Source organism: Bombus pyrosoma, linkage group LG1, assembly GCF_014825855.1.
Source record: "Bombus pyrosoma isolate SC7728 linkage group LG1, ASM1482585v1, whole genome shotgun sequence".
NCBI classification, from domain to species: domain Eukaryota; kingdom Metazoa; phylum Arthropoda; class Insecta; order Hymenoptera; family Apidae; genus Bombus; species Bombus pyrosoma.
Window position 1 is genome coordinate 6444306 of NC_057770.1, and position 23435 is coordinate 6467740.

Sequence of the window (23435 nt, forward strand, 5' to 3'; positions counted from 1 at the left end):
AACTATATTTCCATTTAAATCTGTACTTAATTTACGATTATTCCAGAAATATCGGCGACTCTATATCCAAATTAAGACGCCTATCGTAACGCTCGATTATTCAAAGAGATCACTGACAATAACATAATTGCCTTTCAGGATACCATCAATCACTATCGCTCAGACGATGACGACAATTACCCAAATAGATCGGTAACCATATCCAAATAAAAATTCATACTTCAACCTAGAATTATTAAAAAAGGAGATCGTTAATTATACTTAAATGCAGATAAAATCGTTTAGAAATCGTTGCGTTAGCTCGGCATACAGCGGTATCGAGAGATATCACTGTCCGCGTTGGCAGTAAATTATTCATACGGGATAAATCTCGCAGTCTGACATATTCGGTTCAACGAACCTCGCAAAGGGGAATTCCCTACCTCGGAGGAGAGCAGCTCCTTTCCCGAAAGACGGCACACAGTGGTATCGTAAATTGTTCCGCGTTCGACGATCGTGACACGAGTGGAAGGAGAATGGTAATTTGTGACGAGTGAATGAATGAAGGACAGGTATTTCTCGGAATTCAGCCTTTCTTCGATGCAATTTCGTCCCCTTTCCGTGAAATTTAAGGACGCGCCTCGCGGAAATCGCCTGCCGAACACGCGAGTAGATACTCGCTCGTCACGCGCGAAGATATAGTCAGAATTTAATCGTTTGACTTAATTGTTATCATAACGTTAGCGTAACGCCGGATTATATCGAGTTATTACGTTCAAATATTTCAACCGGTTAAACGTTTCTAACGAAACATTATTCTCTTGGAAACACACTTTAATTACGATGGCCTAAAGGATTAGCGGAATATGTAAAGTGAGATACTCGTCGGAGTAACTGTAAATGAAACGTATCTATTAATTAATGCTCCGATGCTGTTAAACTCTACTGTTCTTTGCAGATTCATCCGATACGGAAGGATACTATCTTATTTATAGATCCGAAATATACGAAGAAACTGTTACGTGCTTGCGTCACTTAACTCTATCTCGTTGGCTGTTTGTTCGTAAAAGATTCTCCGATCACTTCGCATTTTTACATTCTATAATGTTACGAGTGGAAACGATATTCCTGTATAATTATTCAGAACGGTTGTATGCAAAAATTTCCACCGGCTTTAGATCAAACAAAATCAATCGTATCTTTCTGCATCTCGTTCCCAATATTTTCAGCCACCAAGCTAAAGCACTTTCACGCTGTATTACGTTTTCCTCTACGGTTCTACCTAAGGGGAAGGTTAGGGAATATACGGTTCAGAAAAGGCGATGTTTCATTCGCCTGTCGCGAAGAAGATTCCAGGAGAGATAAGATTTTACCTGGGACATAATCCACCGAAACTGTTAACCGTGTCCGTAACTGAAAATATCAATGGGAGAGCCGTTGTTCGTAATAAGAAAGAAATATGGAAATTATCGCTTCGGTTATCGCGATTTATTTTCTTATTTATTCGTCTTTATATGTTGAACGCATGTGGCTGTGGTATTTGGCCGATGTTTCCGTTTGTTCGTGCAACGAATGATTTTCATCGGCGCTTAACCGATGAAAATTCGAACAGTTAGTTATTGACGAGAAATCAGGGAAATAAACGATACGCTGAACGAGCGGTTCTTCGTTGGCGGATTGATAGAAATCTGATATGATAATTAGGAACGGAAGGAATTTTGTAATTAACATGCAAATTAGGAAAATGACTGTATCGAATCAGAAAAGTGGCTGAGAGATTAGCGCGTTTTTTCCTCCTCCTTTTTTTTATATTCTATCTGCTTGAAAATTTATTTAATTGCCCAGAGAAATATGATCGTTGTATCTCCGATCGTATTTATATATATTTTATCATTGTGCGCGATAAATACATAAGTAAAGTACATAAGTTTCTGTATATGTGTTTCTTCTGTGCTCTCAACTATACAGCAGGCTTCAAGAAAACGTTCGATTCGACGATAAATAATCCAATTTGAATGTAATTCGATCTAAGCTGACTTTCGATCTACGATGAATTAAAAAAAAAAAAAAAGGAAAAAAAAGAAAAAGAGAAGAGAAATTACCTCCGGCACACGATGCAACGATTTAACGTAAACTGTAAAAACCGCGCTCGATCTGTTACACGAGCAATTTGCAAAAGCGAACGCGTTGTTATTTCTTCGATTCGCGCTCATTAGACGAGCGGCGAGCTTGTTGTGCTAATTGACACACGCAGGAAGCGAAGCATTCGCGCGCGGGACGAGTCGGTTTTGCAAGTTTCCCGATCGTGCAAATTTATGCGGACAGTTGCCGGAGGCCGTGCGGTTCGAGGAAGACTTTTTTTAAAACGAGTTCGTAGAATAAAGGCATAAAACGCGAAAGTGACGAAATTGTAGTCTGAACGGGGAGAGGTGGGACCGATGATCATCGCCGATGTTGGATCTTCGTTACCTGACCTTCCCCCTGCAGGCTCGGTGCACATCAAGATGCAAATACGAACGAGTTTACATGCGAGCGTTCGCTCGAGTTCGAGGTCGTATGAATAAAGCGACGAGATAAACGCGGAAGGCTGGGAAATTGATAGTTTTGCATAGCTGGTATTCGCACGAAAATTCCGTAGAAATTGTTTTATAGTACACAACGGATACGCACGCCTGATCTAGCGCGATAAACATTAATCCATCGAATGGGGTTCTTCACGCTTCGCCACCTCGCGTTCATCCCGAGGAATTATGCTGCATCCTTCCAAGAATTTTTGAAGGGTTTTTAAAGAATTGCGAAAAGATTGACGCGCTGAAATGGAGAAATGATTGCTGGGTAGAATAAGAAGTTTCCTCGCTCTAGCTGACGCAGACGAAAAGGAAGAATGTAAAGCGGAATCGAAGCCTCGCGTTTATCTTTCTCACATCGAAGAGAAAAAACCCATTCGATCGGCCGAGACAATTTCAATTGCTGTGTGTTTTGTACGAAGCTTTTAAGAAGATGTAGTTGTACTTTTCCGAGTAACGCGTCTAAAAATTTCAACGTTTGATAGGTTTCTTGGAAACTGAGTACCCTCGAGCGTAATTCTCGTAAATTTTCAGGAAATACGATACGGAAAACAAAAACTGAAGTTCGTTGAATAAAAACAGCAGGGATAAGAAGAGGAAGCTGTTCTATGAAGTTGAAATATTTTGCCAACAGCGAGCGAAGTTTGCTGAATCGCAGAGAGGAAGAAGATATCGAAATAGCAGGAAGAAAAGGGAAATATCTGAAATTCTAACACGCATCCGGGATGCTTGAAAACTAATGTTCAATAAAGAAGAGGTCTGACGGGGAAATTAGAATTCTTAGCAAGTGCAATTCATCAAATCGCGGTGATAGAATAAATTGAAGAGGAGAAAGAAAAACGTTGCCCCTCGCTGGCAGAGACGCGAAGATAATCCATAATTCTAACATGTCTGAGGAAGTACAGCGAAAAGTCCATTCACCGCGAATAAATGAATTCCTGAGAACTAAGTGCAAGAAGAATAGGAACTTTTTCAAGGTCTTGGGATTTGATTCGTCGGGTAACAAATACGTATAGGCGGAATATCCGAATTAAAAAGGAATAGTTAAATTTGAAAAATCGCCAAGTTAAATCTACGATCGAGATATTTATTGAGAATTTGAAACAATGTTGTTTGTCTTCTCAAACGCTCGTAATCGATTGGTAAAATTTATTATGACAGTTCGACAAAGAAGCACAGAGCCGTAGAGGAAATTGCGAGATATTTGAGGAAATAATGTTTTTTCTGTAAATCATTTTCGAAATGATGATCGCTCAGGCACGTGAAGTGTTTACAATCCATAGAAGAAAACATTTACAGTTTCAATATGTTTCAGAGAATGCGATAGAGACTCGAATTGCAACTAAGTGAGTTCTCGAGAAACATTACTGTCAGAGAAGAAGAATTTCTTCTATGTAGATCTAAGAACCAATTCAATTGCCATTCATCAAATAAAATTATACCGAGAAAAAGATTGAAACGTGTCTTTTTCGCGATGAATTCATAGAAATAATTGAAACGAACGTCCAAAATTGCCATAAATCTGCACATAATTCTCAAACATCAGTTTCCCTGAGAACAACCCTTTCAAAAACTCCGAACAATTCTCAAGTTGATTACGATATAAGATTTATTCACTCGCTTGAAATCAATAAAATTGTTCATACTAATTTATACTGTTCGGCAGAGCTGTAAATGGAAAAGGAATTTACGTAAACAGCGTAGTTCGAAATAGCATTAAATCTACATATACGTAGCTGTCGAATATTCATTTTTCCAAAGAACTGAAAATCTGTATTTCCTAAGGCCGTTAACTACCATTACGCACTAGATTGGAACGAGAAGGAACTCAAGCAAACAACAAAATTAAAATGATGTCGCATCTATATATAGTTTTCGAGCATTGAGTTCCACAAAAATAACTCTCGTCGAAAGCTTCAAAAATTCCTTCAACTTTCCTCGCTGCAAAACTCGCGTATTTCATCGAAACGGAACAGAATTCGAACAAACAGCGATGTCCAAAACGACGACAAATCTACGCACAACTCTCAAGTATCAACATCTAACTATCTCTCTGAAGAATTAAAATCTAACCTTGCAGATATAAGCAAAATTGCTCAAAATTAATTGAGAGACATATGAAAACGTAATCTCTCGTCTACAGTTTCCAAGAGTCTGCCATAACGAAGCAACACCGAACGCTCGAAAGCGTAGTTTCTCGAGTAAGACGATAATTCAAAATTCAACGCGCATCTGTACGTAAAATCGCGGTACAAATTTTTGCATTAGAAACATCGGTGTTCGGTTCGATGTAAATAGAAGACAAGGTGTTCCGTGATTTCGAGGCTGAGATCGGTCTCAGATCTGTTTCGAGGTCCTACGGAGGAGTCGCGTCCGTTCGCGAGGGTGGCAGAAGAAGCGCGGTCGAACAGTTCTCGGAAAGTTGTTGGTCCCTCTTTCTCTTTCACGCTTATCTGTCCCTCCTGCTTTATCTCCGAGACGTCTCATGCCGTGGCTCGCGGTGAGAAACGTTCTAGGCTCTTCGACGCGATATGCGGCATGCATATAAATTGATACCCATAACCATAACTTATTCGACATATGTACCCAACCCAGTACTGGGAACTCCGGGCGTCCGATAAAAACCAGCATAAATTAAAACGCGTTATTACGTTATACGACGCCCAGCGAGTCTTAATTGATTGCCATTGCTAGCCCCCTTACCCCCTTTATAGAATCTCTTCTCGTCCCGTCTCTCTTTCCATCGTACGTCGGTTTTCTGGTTTATACTTGTTTTATCCTCGTTCATGTTCGTTCCCGTATTGTTTGTTACACGTACGCGTCACTAACGGCCAATCGAGTTGGAATCGTTCGTGGAAAAAGATCAGTCTGAATGGAACTCGCTACTGTACCGGCAAGTCCAGTTACCAGGGGTTTTGCACGGGATGATAGGATCGTCCGAAATTCTGCCGCTCTTTAAAGTACGATCGAATTCACCCTCGTTTGTTCATTGTGTCAATTTGACACGTGGAAAACGCAAGAAAAAGCAATACGTAAACGTAGAAATTACGTAAATTTGCGAGTATTAAAAAGGGGCTATAATGGTGTTCTACGATGACTTAATTTCTTTTAACAAGACATCACGCAATTATATATATATAATATTATAAATATATGTTATATAATTGTTAAATATATATTGTTAAATAATTATATAACGTTTGAATGTTTGTCCTTCAGTTTGGAATAAACCTGCAGTTCCCGTGACGATTACAAAGTCATCGATATTTAGAGAAATATGTTTTGCCATCATTTTTTAGAGGCTGTTTGTTCTTGGCCTTTTTGTACGATGGTCTATGAGATGCTAATTTATTGACAGACGGACCAAACTAGAAACATCATTACATGTCCAGTCGAACTTAGTATCCGTTGCGAAAGGAACGTCTCATAAATAATTTCATAAATTTCTCCCTGCGTATTTTAATACCACACCTAATTGATTTTTCTGAAAAGAGAATTTACATACTCTACGCGACTCAATAATTTTCATTTTTCGCCGTAAGTCGCTGTAAATTTCACAGCGAATCGATATTCGAAGTCAATCGCATAATTCAGCTTTACGAAAGCATTTGTCCATTCTACTTGTCAAACAAAATCGTTAATGTCCAATATTTTTTCCCCACGGAGGCACGTAATTATAGAAAGTTGAAACACATGATCCAGAGTATTAGTCAGAGTTTTGAAAAAACTGTCTATTAAATTGTTAAATAAATTTTTATTACAAACGCAACAAGTTCCATTCTATTTCAATTTATTTATTCAGCTAACGGACGGCTCTATGTCGCGAAATAGTATAAAAACAGAAAAAGTACAGTGTGTTTTAAGAGTAGATCGTTGCACGGTCGCTCGTCTCCATTTATCGATTTCTATTTAGCTTATAAATCGGGAAAAAGCGCGCAGATCGCGATACATTCTCGATCGAAACGCTAATAAGCACGGTGAACCATTCCTGTATTGTCCAACAATTCAATATAGTTCCTCTACCGTTGTTTTACAAATTACTCAAATCTCCGAACGAAAGTTTCATTAAAAAATGTATTAACAAATAAGAACTGAACGTTTATTTAAGAAACCCGACATCGCGTAGAGGACGAGCTAATATTAATTGCTCGTATAATTAGTCCTCATGATCTTTCCATTTGTCAGAGAGGGAATCGCGTACTCCCCTAAAAAGTATCGTCCGATTTATGGGCCGCTGTAGGCCGATCCTTTCGGGGTACGTGCATCTGGACGAATTTTGTAGGCGTGTGCTCACACGTACGTGCGGAGTCGCGGTGCGGCCCATATATTATACAAAGTTTCCCCATCTGCCCTCTCTGTTCCGCCAAATCGCGTGGATAGTCGAACGGGGAAGACGAGTCAATATCTCTCCCCACGTGAAGCCGCGGGCAGGTAAAAATGTCTCAACTTGGGTGCCCTGGCTCATCCTGGCTGCTCCTTTTGCTTCTTTCTTTCCCAGGACCTCTTTCTCTCCCTATCTATCTATCTTCCGCCGAGGGCGGCTCCTTCAACAGGCCAGACAAGAGGAAGAAGGGAGGTCCGGTGAAGAAGAAGCAGAAGTAGAAGAAGAAGAAGAAGAAGAAGACGAAGAGGGGAAAGAAGAAGAAGGGGAAAAATGCCAGAACGAGATGGATGGATCGTTCGTTCTTTCTGCGCACTGTGTAAAAGTGGCGAATGCCGCGAGCACCGTTCCCTCTGTTCGTAGTTAGACTAATGATTAGGCCCGACGCGACGTGTGCGACGGCTGTTGAGTTTCGGTTTCCTCTTCGTGCCTCCATTTGTTCGTACTATACCTCGTTCCTCTGTGTCGGCTCTTTAATTCCTTTCCGAGTTGGTGAAATTGTCCCGATGAGATTTCACGCAGGTTATGGGGTTTACGGGGCGGTGCTTTGAGATATTTTCGATTAGATCTCGTCTTTCGCTGAAGAATTGTCAACAGCTTAAGAGAACAGAAGAATGGTATCGTCGGTGTGTACGCGTTCTCTAGTTTGTCTTGAAGATTTGTATGTGTAAAAGTCGAATACTTTTACGAGGAAACAAACGCAAGATTTAGGAATAAATTCTGAAGATGTAGGTTTAAGGCGATGCTTCATGATCGTCTTAACCGTTTACGGTTGACGCGATAACGAGGAGAGGAAGGTTCGTGACATTACAGAGCGGAGCTCCTACATTTGATGAAATCTTTCTCATTTGATCGCACGTAAGTTACGTAAGTTATGGGATTTGTACGAGGATCTTTGAAAAATTAGCGAAATCTTGTACATTTGTGAATTTCTAATTCTTTAAGTCTGATGACTTTGACTGCATCGTTTAAAATATTCTAATTAGACACCGTGTGATCAGTTGCATAGTCCGAGTTGTCAATATCATAACGTTCAATGCAAACCTATTTTGCTGAAATCCTAAGGCAATAAAAATTTCTAGAATTCTATAAAGATTCCAGAAAAAGGACACTGGCATTTAACGTTTTAAGATTCTCTCTGGAATAGCCAAAACTAAGTTTCATAAAAATCTCACACATTGAGCAAAGGTGAATTCGTTGCTTGTCGAAGCTTTCTAAATCGATTAAACCGTCGTGATTTGCATCTTCCACTGTGACGATCGTCCGGAGCACAATTATGCAAGCTATGCGTAAGCCTTTAAACGCAGCGCGGCGGCAGCGCGCACAGAGGAAGAGACGGTATTCCCACGGTCGATGTGTTCGAATGATCCGAAAGGAGCATCCGGTCGCCGCGTTACTGCGAACTAATAATCCAGCCGGACTCGTGGTCGAAAGTTGTCGAACTGAGCATAGAACGGGTGGATCGACTCATCGTCGATCAGCCCGCGAAACGACGGATCTCCGAGAAACGGCCCACGGATATTTCCAGGAAAATATCGCAAGAACGAACAAGGAGCGTTCCTATGTGAAAAGAGGGACCCTGAGTTCGTTTAGTCCGTTTTAGTTCGTCCTCTCTCTTTCTCTTTCCAAGTTCTCGCGTGTATGTTAGGCGCGGAGGAACGAGAGACAAGATGCGAGAAGATGCGAGAAGAGGAGAGGAGAGAGGCCTTTCGAGAGAGTGATTAGAGTTGGAGAAGACGAGAAGACGAAGAGGAGAAGAGTATTTGTAGGTGTACAAGAGAGGACTCTGTCGGAGGAGGACCGAAGACGTAGAAGAGAAAGAGGTGGTTGGTGGGGTAAAAAACAAAAGTCCAGTCGGTCGTGGAGCGGTCCAGGATGGTCCCAAGCTATTCGGGACCACCCCGAGAGCCGAGGGGTCCAGCTCGGCTCGCGGCAATCAGGTGCCGTTGGAATGCGACCGTCCGAAGAGAAAAACAAAACAAATTTTTATGCCCTCCCCTCCCCCTACCTCTCTCTGACCATCGTTCCCTCCTCTCTTCTTTTCGGCTTTCTCGTTCGCTTGTGCTCCTCGTTCTAGTCCCCCACCTCCCGTGAGTCGGCCTCCTCGGGAGAAACATTAGGCATTACTTAAGGGCTACAGTCCTCCAACCATAGCGGAGGAAGGGTACCTACTGCTGGCTTCCCTTTTGCTCTCTGTTCGAGGCGCTCGCTTTGGCGGTAGAAAAAAGGACGATTTCACGCTGCGAATTGTCCACGGCTCGTTCTGGGGGCCTCTCATTTACGGAGGTAACGATTCCCTTATCGATCTCGTGCCGGAACGAGGATAGCTGGTTATCGGTGTCGGCTATAGGCTGCCTGCTGCCCGTGCACTGGCCATCCGCCCTCTTCCTCTTCTTCGTCCACATTTCGACGATCTACCGATCCCCGTTTCGAGGCCGTACCGCCAACCAGACCACGGAGGATCGCTCGGGGATTAAGATGTGACTGGGACGAGCTCGGTTCGTTGTTTCGGGGAAAATTGATTTGCAACCAGTTTAGCGTGAACGATGGAATTACCGTTGGCTGCTGGCGGGTCGAGGGCTTTGCTGGAACCTGGTTGATCGATGTTTGCTGAAAGTCGAATCGCTACTTGGAACGATACTCTTTTTTCCTACCGGCTGACCGAGCCTCGTTGCGAAGCCCAGTCGTGCTATATCCGACTCTGTTCTCCTCCTCTTCTCTTTTAGTCGCTCTCTCTTGATCTTTTTCGCTCTTTTCTTGTTTTTGTTCTCGGCAGGATATTAATTAAGGGTTTCGCAATCTAGATCGCAAGTAACAGGTTACGTTTTACGCGTGTTGTTACGTTGTTTGAATGATCGAGTGGAATTTTAATCTTTCCTACTGTGCTTGCGAGAAGCTAATATCGGAATGGTAATTTTTACGATAACGCGAGTTTAATAATGCGGATTTGGAAAAAAAGCTTATATCGAAGCTACGTTTTGATTTTGACTCTTACGTTTCTTGCACAGCGGAGCAAATAAATTTTGTAATCAAAATATTTGTTGATCGTTCGTTGCTTTTGGTAGTTCTGCTATGCTTTGTCAAGGAACTTGTGCGACAGCAACGATATATTTCCAAAGGTGCATTGAAGACCGATATTCGGAGAATGGAACGGCTGTAGAGGAATTTAGGCAATGTCTAGGTAGACAATTAGGGAAGACAAGTTTGGAGCGGTGCTTCGGTTCGAAATTTATCGTAAACGAACAGGTTACTCAGTTTACCGAGATTATCGGCATTTTACCTTTTCTGCTGTTTTCTAAAGTTTTACCTCTCGTGGTTGAACAGAGAGATAAGGAGAAGAGGTCTACCTCGAAATAAGAGGGTAATTACTTTTAAGCGAGGTAGTTGCACAAAAGAAAAACAACGAAGCGTATATATCGTATCGACGATATGATTTTCTATTTCACTAAGAATATTTATAGAAACGAATATTTATAATAATTAAACATTACGAACATAATATTCCAGTTTTATATTAGGCGAGAGAAAAGTTTGCAATTATAGTAATCGTTGGTACAAAATATAGGAATATGTTAATTTATATGCACTATAGGAATTTGTAAAGAAGCAATTTTTATAGTTAATACATATTTGGCTTTTATACAAGTTAACTAATAAAGAATCTAATCAGATAAAATTATACTCCTCCTGTTCATTTTCGTTTGAAATATTTTCCGTTACAATTAACAGTTTCGACGATATTTCAGCTTCTAATTCTTATAATGCAATATATGTACAAAACTATGTTAACAGCTATATTTAAAAAAAATGTGTGCTCTTTATGACTAAAGTCTTTAGTACATCGAGAGTGTTCATAGGAGCGAAAGCGTTAGCTTAATAGGCAGTACAACGTTATTACCCGTTACTTTCCCCGAAAGTATTGTAAACCTAAGTACCTTCCTATTATTCTTCGCTTTCCAGTCATTTCGATGTTACGTACCTACGATAAGTAACGATGTGCTTTATTTATTTCCCTTTTCTCGCGGCTCACGGTCCCATTACATGCCTATACCGATGCATTACGCCATCGTATTATCGTTTCCTAACATCGTGAACGATAAAAAAAATCTCTTTCTTTTCTTAAGATCCAACGATGGACGCTTTTACGAAGGGAATCGTCGAAAGGATATTTACAAAAGTTATCTGAACTATCGGTATCCGGCCGAAGGATAATGAGTAAAAGCGCTTTACCCCGGGTGAACCAGCTAATTGCCATTCGACAATCCCGTCGTAAATCTACGTTTACGTTTCGTTTCGTCAGATTCGCTCGGCCGTTATCGGTTAATGAGACGCTTTTTCTCGATCTGCAGATCATCATGTTCCGGGAGTGAGGCATGAGCGCGGCAAAAGGCTATGGTTTGACGTCTCCGAGGTACCACCGGGGGAACACATAATCAGTGCAGAGCTCAGGCTCTATCGCAGCATGGACGTGAAGAATCGGAGGAATCGCGGATCGTACATGATCACAGCCTACCGGGTCTTGAGAACCGAAGACGGGTGAGTCTTGTAAAAGGGGCTTGTTTGCATGTGACGCGATTTACTCGGGCTGTCAGTTTAAAATTAGGGATAATCCGCTTTCAGCGAGGATTATACGAGGTGTCCTTTAAGTATGTGGCTCTTTTTAACTCTTTAAGAGCTAAGATATACGGGACTTTTATCGTAACAGTTGCCACGGTCGTTCGGATCTTTGTTCCGATAGTTTAGAAAGTCTTATCGAGTCGAGAATGTAGTCGGCAAATTGCATTATTAATTTTCTTATTAGTTTCTTCGATAAGTAATCAGATGACGTATTTGCTTTGTAGATTCTAACTTCCCGCGCAAGAACTGAAAACGTTAAACTAATTCGTTTAGTGCGATTTAGCGAGAATTTCATAGGAATATACCTAATGCCAGTGGCGATCAATTTTTAGAGGCGGTTTTCTTCGGAGTAAAACGTAATTTATAATAGAGAGCTCATCCCTGATACTATTTGCCTATATATCTTACAGAGTATGCGTTAAAAGTGGATGGAACAAGAGCATTAATGCTAAAACACAGTACTCTTGAAATTACTTTTGCAATGCTAATTTTCCCGCTCGAGTGATATTTCCTGATACATTATCAATTAAAATCCGTTTTATACATAAACAGAATTCTTTTCAACCGAAGCGAGGTTTTCTATCGCTATATCCTCGAAACACGTGCCACCGAAGGAATGTTCTTTAAAAATCGTAACTAATTTTTCCCATACCTCACACCTTGTTCGAGGCAACAAATTCGAAGACGCCGAATTACATATTTTTCCTTGCGAGCTTGCAATGGAATGTGTTCTTTCCCCGAATGTCATTATCGTGTTAATTGGAATGTCCCATTTCTGGGAAAAGTGTTTCAGGTATTGTTCCTACCTGCAGTCAGCTTTGACTGGCTACTATTTCGGGGTGAGTAAGGGTGACTGATAGTTTTGAGGTGACCTTTAACTAGCGAGTAGGGCGAAGAGGAGAACGGGGAAGGGGCATCGTGGAAAAACGGTACTCTTTCTCTTCTGTCTTCTTCCGACGTTGGTGAGGCAGATCCCACCCGGGTGGGTGGCTAGACCAATTTCGTGTTCCTTCAGGCAGAGTCCGTGGTTTTTGACATCGTCATCGTGCCTCTAATTAGGCCGTCCTTAAGTCGCCGAAAAAATCTCAGGTATTTGTTCTACCTGTGAGAGTTTCGGGGACCAACCCACTCGTCTCTCGTCGATTCTACCTTTCTCATTCATATCCAGGGCCGTCTAGCGGCGCACGAATAACGACCAATTCCTTTCTAGAACCACCGACTATATTACGCCATATTTCTTATATATTAGGTCATTCTATAGCAATGATACATTTTTTATTACGGATATTAGGTGAAATTAGTCAGTAAAGGATCAGGTACGAGTATTTTGCCTCGTTCTCTACAGGTGTCCATCCTTCCGTTAAATTTCCCATTCTTCCTTTGTTACATTTAACCTTCGGACGTTGAAAATCCTTACCTATGAAAAGGCAAACCCGAATTTTGTGTCTTCTTTGATTCTTTTTAGGTATAAACGTTGCAAAGATAAAATGAAATGTTCTAAAGCTACCTATTTTTGGTCCTCTGTAATTCAAAAGTTACACCGCGATACTATTCTCAATATATTCTTTGCTCGTTTAGTTTCAATTATTTTGAAGACATGCTAGCTCCTCACGTACGTTTTCTGACAATTTCTTAGCTCTAAACTTGCTCAATCATCGTGTAAATAACATCATATTGTTCAATCATCTCAGTTGTTTCTACGGTTCAGGTATTTGATATTTCAGTCTAGTCTTGACGAGTTCCTGTGCATAGGTACAGTATTTCAAAGTTGACAACGATCTTTTCATCAACTCCTCTCGTTCCTTGTATCCAATCGTTCCTACTTTCGTTCGATTATCTCGACGATCGAACGATTGTTGTCTTGACGCGGTTCCATTCTTATCCTCGTTCAATTAGATCTCTCGAAAGGACGATTTATCTCGATAGACGCGACAGACCGACGGTTTCAGCAAGCAACGCAAGCTGCTCGGTTCGCGTCCACGTGTCCGCTTCTCAGACGAGAAAGACCGTATAGCGGATGGCGACAGCTAGTCTAGAGCCATCCCTGTCTGATACTTCCGTAGACTTTGGTACTGTGACCTGACCGATATACAGGCCCCCGACAGGAAACGCTATTCCGTAAATTGAGGTAAATTAGCCGTGGAGACGGGCTCCGAGCGAGGAGTTAAGAGCACGAGTTACTTGGTGTGCCTACGCAGTTACACGCACGCAGCCACTCCACCTCCTCTTCCTTCTCCTCCTTCTACTCTTTCTTCTTCGGCTTCTTCCGTCAAACTCGATGCGTGACGCATCCTCCTCCACCTCTTTATCCTCCTCCACCTTCTGGTCCAGCCGAGACAAGCTGGCGACTCTGGTTTCTTACGTGTGCGCACCAGGTTTCCATAAGAGTTCTCCTGTGGTAGGGATACCAGGCCGCGTCAGCTGTCTCTGGACCATGATAAGAGGTCTTCTCTGACGAAAGTCAGACAGTGACACTTGCCGTAACGAGCTTCAGGGTCTCGTGCTTTTAGTCTCAATTAGCAATTCATAAATTTTTCTCGCTTGCCGCCGTTTCTTGGACGGCTGTTCTCGCTCCGTTTCGCCGGTTTATGGGGTTGACGTGTCGTATTCGTTTAATTGGAAAGATCAATTGTTCTTTTTTTTTTCCTTCTTATTTTAACTGTACTTATATCGTATTAATTTAATATAAACGGAGTACTCTATAAGTAGAATATAATAGAATATTCTATGAATTTATCATATATATTGTTACTTGTCGAAATATTTGTCTAAATACTTTTGTAATTACTATAATCGTAATAAGTAAAAGTCAAAAATTTGTCAAAATGAGTTACGTGTCGCATTACTGAATTTCGAATGATTAACAACGCAATAATAACAAATACAGTAATATCCTAGCATAATTGTAATTATAAATACATTAAATGATCATATAGAATCACGTGTACCGTTCTGATAACGCTGTTATCGCAGTTTTACAATCGCTGTCAATTATTGTATCTTATTTCATCGCATGTACATACTTACATATACATTCGTACCTGTGTATTAAACATAATTGAAATTGTATAATAATTATAATTTTGCAACTTGATATTGCTATTTTGTTGTAACATTTTGTTTTGATTCTAAATTTATTTCTATCACACGCGTTTTTATCATTTTTCATCGATCGTTTATCTATTCACGCTTCGCATTCAAGAAATTGTTAAGATTCAATCGGTATTTATGATCGAGCAATGGTATTCAATTTGCCGCGGAAAAAATTGATGTTTGTCTTTGTGCCTGTTTATCACAATGTAACGGCTGCACTTTGAAATTCAAATATACATAATACCTCAGGAAAGCTAAAAGTTGATTGATAATCGCGAGACATCTTCATCAATGCTTACGTTTATGAATGCACAGCTGCGAGGCTGAAATGTATTCAATTCTACGCTTTGCGATTCAGGAATTCACTCTCGGCCGAAGGAAAACAATTTAACAGCCGCATCTGTTACAACACATTAAGAGAATTAATTTCAGTAAACAAACATTTCGTATCGCCAATAATACGTTATCGTGAACGCGAAACAATACGTATATCAATTATTTCCAGGAACATTAATACATTTTACAATTCACTGTGAAATTATTAACCATCTGTTCGAAACTAATACTAAATTTCTTCTTCTTTTAAACGGAAAAATATTTTTAAATAAATCGAGATCGACGGGAAGGAAACAAATTTTACAACCTTAGAGTCGAGTAAATTCTAACAAATTGGCAAGAAAATTGTGAATTCTCTTTTAAACGGAAAAATATTTTTAAATAAATCGAGATCGACGGGAAGGAAACAAATTTTACAACCTTAGAGTCGAGTAAATTCTAACAAATTGGCAAGAAAATTGTGAATCTTCTTTTAAACGGAAAAATATTTTTAAATAAATCGAGATCGACGGGAAGGAAACAAAGTTTACAACCTTAGAGTCGAGTAAATTCTAATAAATTGGCAAGTACATTGTGAATTTGCAATAACGCGCGAGACATAAAACTCGTTACACGTACCTCGAAGCTATTAAAGATAATTTTAAATCGATCGAGATTAAAGGAAAGAAGAAAATCGTGAAACGTCCAAGAGAATTAATAAATATTAGCGTAGAGTAATACCACGATACTTCGAGGTAGCAAGAGCTTCATGATTTATTAAAAATTCTTCCAGACGTAAACAAACCGTAAACGAACAAATCGAGATAAAAGAAAGGGAAAAGAACGGAAAGAAAATGGATAATGCGTACAATCTCCGGTGATAAATTTATGCGGGAACGTTCGTCCTGCGTCTGTATACAGTTTTAGCGTTCTCAATTATTCAATTATGGGAACGATAATCAGTCCCGGGAAAAAGATAAATGCGTCGTTTAAGGAATGTCTTTGACCGTGGAGATCGCAGATGAGCCCGTTCGCTCAATGAACAATGATTAGTGTGTTTTGCTGAAATCATATTGACACGAGCCACGTGCAAGATAGATTTGCGCGAATTGTCGAGTCACGATCGAGGACGAATTATGGCAAATAGTCGTATATGCTTCGTCGCACGATGTATATCACGGTTAGCGTGCTTACGTAAGAATCAGTGGTTTTCTATTGATCGATTTTATCGATGAATTGCGCGATTCGAAGCCGTGCAACGATAGAGAAACAATATACGTCTTTGACCATCTGCTGTTGAATCTTGGTGTTTACCAATTAACACTCTTTGCGCTTATCGCTACTTGTCAGGACATACATATGTACGTTATCGGTTAAACGTATCCGATCGTTTTTTGATCGATAATAGCATTTACGATTACTCTATCTTCTGCCACCGTTATACTCATATATAGCAGAATATAATTTTCTGTTTTAACGTATTTTATCTGACACGTACGTATTTTGTATGCCACATCGATAAAATTTCATTTTTATTATCAGTAAAAATTGTTAGACGTATTTCGATCTAACGTTACACTTTAGAGATATTGCGATAATGGAAAGAGTACTTTGATAGAAAATTTCACTGTATAATATGTGAAGCATCCTATTACATCTTCAATGATAACTTCAACATCATCAGACACGAATATGTTAAGACCACAAACGGATATTCGTTTCTTATTTTTTAGCCTTATTCGTTTCACGTATGTCCTTAGATACTAATCGAGACGGACGATATCGGTAAATATTTTGAAATGTTTGAAAGAAAAAAATAAAATTTATCATTACCACATCTCTGTATCCTTTGGGATCGTTGTTAACAAGTAACTTCGATTTCTAATTCGTAGCTTTCAGAAATAGATGGTAAATATAGCAGACGATAAATATCATTTTAACTATTTTCCTACTTTTGTAACATTCGCGTAGATATTATTGTTAAAAACCGACCAAGACGTTCAGATATTTACGAGCAGCCGTGTAGTGAACAGCGCAGCTAATAGTGTCTATTAACAATTCATAGTTTTTGCATAGAGTGAGAAAATATTTGAAGTTTCGTTTGAAGAAGCGTAAAAATTTTGTAGAGGTGTAAGGATGGAAGATGTTTGTTTTGATCAGCGAGATAATTTCCATGTGACGTGTGTCGTCTGTATGATGTCCACACAACTGCGTGTTAACGTAATGAGTAACGCGAGTTTTCCTTGATGTATGCAAGGAAAATCGCAGGGATATTAGTGACACCGAGCATTTAGCGGTTAATGCGTTGCAATGCTTAGAGCTTATTGTTAGTCAGAAGGTAACATTACCACTAGAATAGAATCTTTGACACATACTGTTTTGAAAACTTAACTCTGCTTTACATATTATTTTGCTCGGCTACTTTGCCTTAATACTAGGCTTCCGTTAAGATTTAAATATATAATAGTTACAATTCTGATATATTTATAACAATTCAATATTCGTTATAAATCGAGTTACGTTGAACTTTTCGAAATTTCCAAGTAATCGCCAATCCGAATGATCAGAATATTAAGACGACAAAGTTAAATAAATGTTTTAAATCAATCTCATACCTTTTATAGATTACGTGTACCGTGATGTGGAAATATATTATAGTTTAGTTGTAACGATATACATATATACATAATAAGTTACGATAATTGAAAATACAAAGTTACAAAAAAAAAAAAAAAAAAAACATTGGAAACACTGGCGAAGTAGCGATGCTATAAGCCTCGTTACAATAAATAATATACATACTTTTAATAGAAATTTTCATAGTTGCTCTATTCATATATGACTGTACTTTTTATGTTGTAGGACAAGGGAGTTGCAATACGTAGATGCAGTGAATACGACGACAGGAAAGGAGGGGTGGTTGACTTTAAATGTTAGCGAGCCTCTCGATCATTGGGTGAATAATCCTGATGGAAACAAGGGATTGTATCTGTCAGTACATCCTGCAGATCGTTCTGGTGAGTAAAAATTTATTATCTTGCAATTACTACTTCTATACTGTACAAAGTTTTATGATCTTGTATTTATGACTTTCCTTACATTACCCGTCTACTGAAGTCTATTTGTTAACTTTCGATCAGATAGAGGAAGTTTTTAATAAAAAGGATAGAAACGTCGAATAGTTTAATACTCTGCGATAATATTGCATATAATCATCATCTATGCAATATTTTTTTAAATCGCGATAGTTCGTAAAATGTTGTTTATTTAAGTAGAAAAAGGTTTTGAATAAGTTTGGTTGAATAAGTTCTGTTGCATTTATCGAAATTTACAGATAAATCTTCGGAGCGCAATGTAATAGAAATGAGAAATAGGAGGCTAATTTTAAAATATTCTGCTTGTGATTTATCTTTCGATAGTCTACGGAACATTGCAGAAACAGTTCATTCTGTGCATTTGCTAAGCTTCAGTATCCAGTAATTGAGCGTGTAAACATGTGAATGTACCATAGTAAGCATTTATACGCATATTTAACTCGAAATTTTCAAATATTGATTTTTTTTTATGGGGTTGTATTTTTTGGGTAGAAGATCATCGAGAATTTCTTAATCGACTTTGATGAAAAAGATAGCTTCGTAGCTCCGCTAGCTTAACAGCTACTTCTTAACAGCTACTTTGTTCCCTGTAAGTCAAATGAAACGCGATATGGAATCCTAAAGTTCTACATCGCTGAATATATCCTTTAAAAATGTCACTGTGAATGTTATCTCTCAATGTTCTATGATCCAAGATCCTCAACTTCGATTATACGAATTGTCTCCGTTTCGTGAAAATTCGTAAAAGTATCAACACGATATTTTCGATAAAACGATTCACATAAATTCGAAAGCGTCTCTGCTTATGTGAAAGGACACGAAAGGATCGTAGGATGGTGTACGCAGAGCCGGTGTTCGACTAACGAGTAACAAGACGCGACGCACGCTTCCTATTGAGCAATAGATCGTGGCTAATAAACGCTTCGGGGTCAGAAGTTCGACGCGGTGAATTCCGGGCATTTCTTGTACACCTGGCAGAGCAGAGAAGGCAGTCTCCGCGGATGTGTACAGGTATATGCTTTCTCGAGCGTACACCTGTTCCACGCTCTCACTCCCATGCTGAAAAGCGTTCCTTGCTCTCGCACGCTGTGCCTTCGGTCCTGTACGCGACCGATCGGCTAGCGATGGCTTCGTATCAGGCCTCGGGCCTTTCCACCTTTCCGGTCCATTTCTCTTCCTCGGAGCTCGCTCGTGCACGTGCAGTCTGTTTCGTGGAATATACCCACTATTATTTTCTATTTGTCACCGATTATTTTCTATTTGTCACTGATTATTTTCTATGCGCGAGTTGTGCGCCAGAACGATGCCTCGAGAGCGCTCGTACGTCTCGTTCAACCGATTTTTTCCACGTCTTTTATGCGACAGCGATGTACTTGTTAGGCGTAATCGAGGCGTATCCGACGAATAAATCTTTCCTCGCGTGTTAGAAAGATTCGGCGAAGCAATTTTATTTCCGACGAAATTGATCTTTTATTTTTTCGTTCAATTTATTCATTTCCTCGGCGAGGATTAATATTTCATTCTTGATTTCATTTATTTTGACAGACGGGGACAGTTTTCTTTATAAATAGCTTATATAAAAATACGTTAGTTCGCGATAGACCTGCGAAGAACTGGAAACGTTCAGATTTTTAGTATGAAACGTGGAAACGTTGAAAAGGACAGATACGAAACGAAACGTAACGAGACGACGAGAGACGAAACGAAGAGGGAAATGGAGGGAGTGGATGGTTTGCGAATCGAGGACGTAGATCTTGCTTGCTTCTTGCGAATTTTCGTGCGTCACTCGAGGTCCTTCCTACTGCTAGCCAGCTCGAATACATCATCGACAAGAGGCCAGGCCGTGGCGTCGTCTTGTCTTCCTATACTGGCGAGATGTGCGTGCGTGGGATTTAGCCCGAGGAACGGACAAAGTCCGGCTGTGAGACTATACGAGAGAAACGGAGAACGATATACGTGAACGGAGTGAAGACCCAGATGGTGAGATAAGGACGCCCCTGAATCCAATTCTGCCACCGAATCTTAGATGAGAATCGTCACGAGGCGTACCAGGGAAGATTACCTTGATTTGATTCTTTAGATAAGCTACACCTGTTGGCTGGCCCACGAACCGATGAGCTTTAGATCATTGATGATTTTCGTTTCTTTGCACGGTCGTCGAGCCAGATCTCTTCACCGATCTGAGAACGGTGGTAGCCTTGGCCGATTAAATCTCACCGGGATAACGTACGAAAAACAATCGGCTACAGAGATCTCGGGCTAATATTCCCGTCGAACATGTGTTTTCTCGGTATATTCGAGCACCAGAGATGAGATTCATCGATGATCTTCGTATCAGGCTCCGATGCTTAAGGAGCTATCGGCCCGTCAGATGAACAGGATCTTCGCGTTCAACGTTCATCAAAATCTTTTTCATCGCTCTTTAACTACATTTGCTTCGATTATTTCCGTGTCGACGTTGCTTGATCAATTTTCCATCGTTGATAGTTACTTGCTCTCCGAATTGTATTTATTTATACGTTAAAGAGAAATCTTCGACACGCTCTCGTGCGCGTACGTACGTAATTCTTTGTACATCGATGGAAATTCGAGCGTGGTTAGTCGATACGAGCGAATAACCTTGTACGATCTATTCGTCAATGGAGTTTTATCTGTACTGGCTGGCTTGCAATCCGTTTTGTTGTTACACGTTGTAGAATAAATCGATCGCGTTGAATAAGTGCCGGTTGCGTTCGATATTCCGAAGGAAAGATCGAGATAGGGCGCCTTGGATTACCGACATCGACACAGTAATTGGATCACGATTGTTGAATAATTGAATAATGCTAGAATGCTTTATATCGCGTTCCACCTAATTTTCTTGCAAAACTCCTGTCAGTCTAGCGGGAATACACGTTGCAACGTCAAATTAAATTATCGTTTCAGGTCTGAAACGATCCAGCGAAATAATTACACCGATTCCTGCCTATCCAGTTGTCGGAATCGAAACATCTAGTCTTCTACCAAGCTATTAACGATTATCCTTTCTCTTTATGGCGATCAATCGGAAATTGAATTTCTTCGCGCAGAAAACAGTAACAACATAATCGCTGTAATAACGACGCAGTGCTTTTTGTGAAATTCTATCGATCATTCAGCATCCTTAACTTTAACGAGAACCATCGAATTATTTAACATTCTATGATTAAAAAGGAACTAGTATCTTCCTACCGATTCGACTTTTGATGCTGAGATTTTATGCATACAAAGGTACGAGCATCAAACACTCCACTCTGTCTGTATGTGCTTCGCGTATTCTATGCTGGAAAAGAACTAACAGGGCCGTTAAATACTTCACTTGGAACCAACATCTTTTCTCGAGCACTACTTAAAAACCACGATTCATCTTGTTCCCGAGATTCGAAGACCGATTCTTCTACGAAAGGAAGCTCAAACAAAAAGAAAAAAAAAAGAAAAGAAAAGAAAAGAAAAGAAAAGAAAAGACGAAATAAATGAGGAAAGAAGAGGGAATAAAAGTCAGACGGTGGCAGTAACTAACAAGCATCAGGCGAATGTTCAACCCAGCATCTTCCATTTGATGTCTCAGTTTAAATGCCTTGTCGGCAGAATTTCGAACTTGGAAACCTATTTCATCGTTTCGCTCAGTTTTCGTCGCCGACGAAGATGATTGAAAAACGTCCAACGAAAAGAACCGGGCGATTTATGATCGACAATCGCGAAAAATAAATAAATTAGAAATGTAATATTTTAGGTTTTTATTTGTTTAATGATTTTGAGACCAACGATTCAGCGATATTCCATTCTATGATTAACAGGTGTGCTCACGATACGTGACGAGGAAAATTATTCTTTTCTTTTTGGTACACTTTTAAATGAAAGTGATTATTTTTCTATTTCTTTTTTTTAATTTGTACATTTCTTTTTTTACTCTTTCGTCACTGTGAGATAAGATTTTTTCAGATTTCTGCTCGGCTAATTAACAGTCGTCGGCAGACAGTTATTTCCAATAAAAAAAATTGTCAATTTTCTGAAATTATACTGTATCGTCGTCGGAAATGAGCGTGTGTTCCAAATTTCAGCTTTCTAGCTGGTGTGGAAGTGGGTGAAATTTCGTTTACAAAAATTACACTCAGACAGACAGACAAACAGAGAAGTAAGCCAAATACATAAAAAGCATTAAAAAACTGCTAACGTTTGCTAACGTGAATTTGCTTCCATGGAAACGCGAAGAACGCAAGGGCAGTAAATGGTACGTTTCCACGTGGCACAAAGTCATGACTTTCCTCTCGAAGAGGAAGGGAGGGAGGCAGCAGTAGAATGTACTGCTCTAACATTCAGTGTCATGACTGTAAAGTCACGATTTAGTGTCACGTGTAAATGTACCTCAAGCCTTAAGCAAGTATAAACAGTTGAAAGCATTCGCAACAACGTGTTGATGATAGCATTACCATTAATCGTTGCCGATGTTCCAAGGAACCATCGTTTTGTTCTACGAAACACGTATACGTATGGCTGGGATTAATTTCGATGCAAGTTAATTTCGGTCATTTCTGTACAGCAGACTCGTAGAATTAGATTACTCTTCGTTTCTAGATAACGTTTCACCTTCCCAATGTACAACGAATACGAATTAGACAAGCTGATTTCGAATGAATATTTGTAAACTTGGAAAACGTACCTCTTACGTATATTTACATATTATTATGTAAAATATTATGTAAAAGTAATACGCTTGTACTGTACTGATAAGAAACGTTGAAAATTAGAAGTAAGAAAAATGACATACATACTTATACGCGTGTATTTCAAATAGGTATTACAAGTTTCTGGTTAAAGTACTCTTAATAAATTGAAATCTACTTGGTCAAGGTTCGATCATACTCGAAGTTACGGCTCGTGTTTCTCTATTGCTCCTACTTTCTCACGTTACAGTTCGAACGTATCCTTTTTTCCTTCGAAGTACGTACGTACGAAATGCATGGAACTTTCTAGTCAGATTCGAATCTATTTACGATGCACTTGATCTCCTCTCTGCGAATGGGCTTTTGCTCGCAAACATTTGCTTCGTGGAGAGGATACTTGGCAAGTGTTTCAATGCGAATGATCGCGAACATTAGCAAACGTTTATTGGAGACGTTCGTTCGGTGGATAACAGAGTTAAGAATCAGTGTTGGTGATCTTGGAGGAACGGCGCGTGTCTAGCTTGTAATCGTTGTATCCTCGGCGCGATACGCGCAGGTAACACTTGAGAGGTCTGCCATAACGACATCGTGGATATTAAACGAGGCACGTTTCAGCACGAGAACGAGGCATTGGGACGGTCATGTATACGCGAGAGCTTGAAATGCCTATGTATTCGTGCGTACAGTTTGTTGTTTGCCGCGCCTA

At 39.9% G+C, this 23435-nt stretch overlaps 1 protein-coding gene and 1 long non-coding RNA gene across 3 annotated transcripts in view; one reads left to right on the top strand and one right to left on the bottom strand.

The window, feature by feature from the left end:
• Positions 1–23435, bottom strand: part of LOC122577595 — a 50523-nt gene that overhangs the window by 14407 nt on the left and 12681 nt on the right. The gene's annotated exons all lie outside the window — the stretch shown is intronic.
• The window catches only part of LOC122577216 (protein 60A), a 42042-nt gene that overhangs the window by 7195 nt on the left and 11412 nt on the right, over positions 1–23435 (top strand). For both annotated transcript variants that reach the window (XM_043748471.1, XM_043748399.1), the window contains exons 2-3: positions 11277–11463; positions 17815–17969. In XM_043748471.1, coding sequence (XP_043604406.1) covers positions 11277–11463; positions 17815–17969 — 342 coding nt within the window. The remainder of the gene's footprint in view (positions 1–11276; positions 11464–17814; positions 17970–23435) is intronic.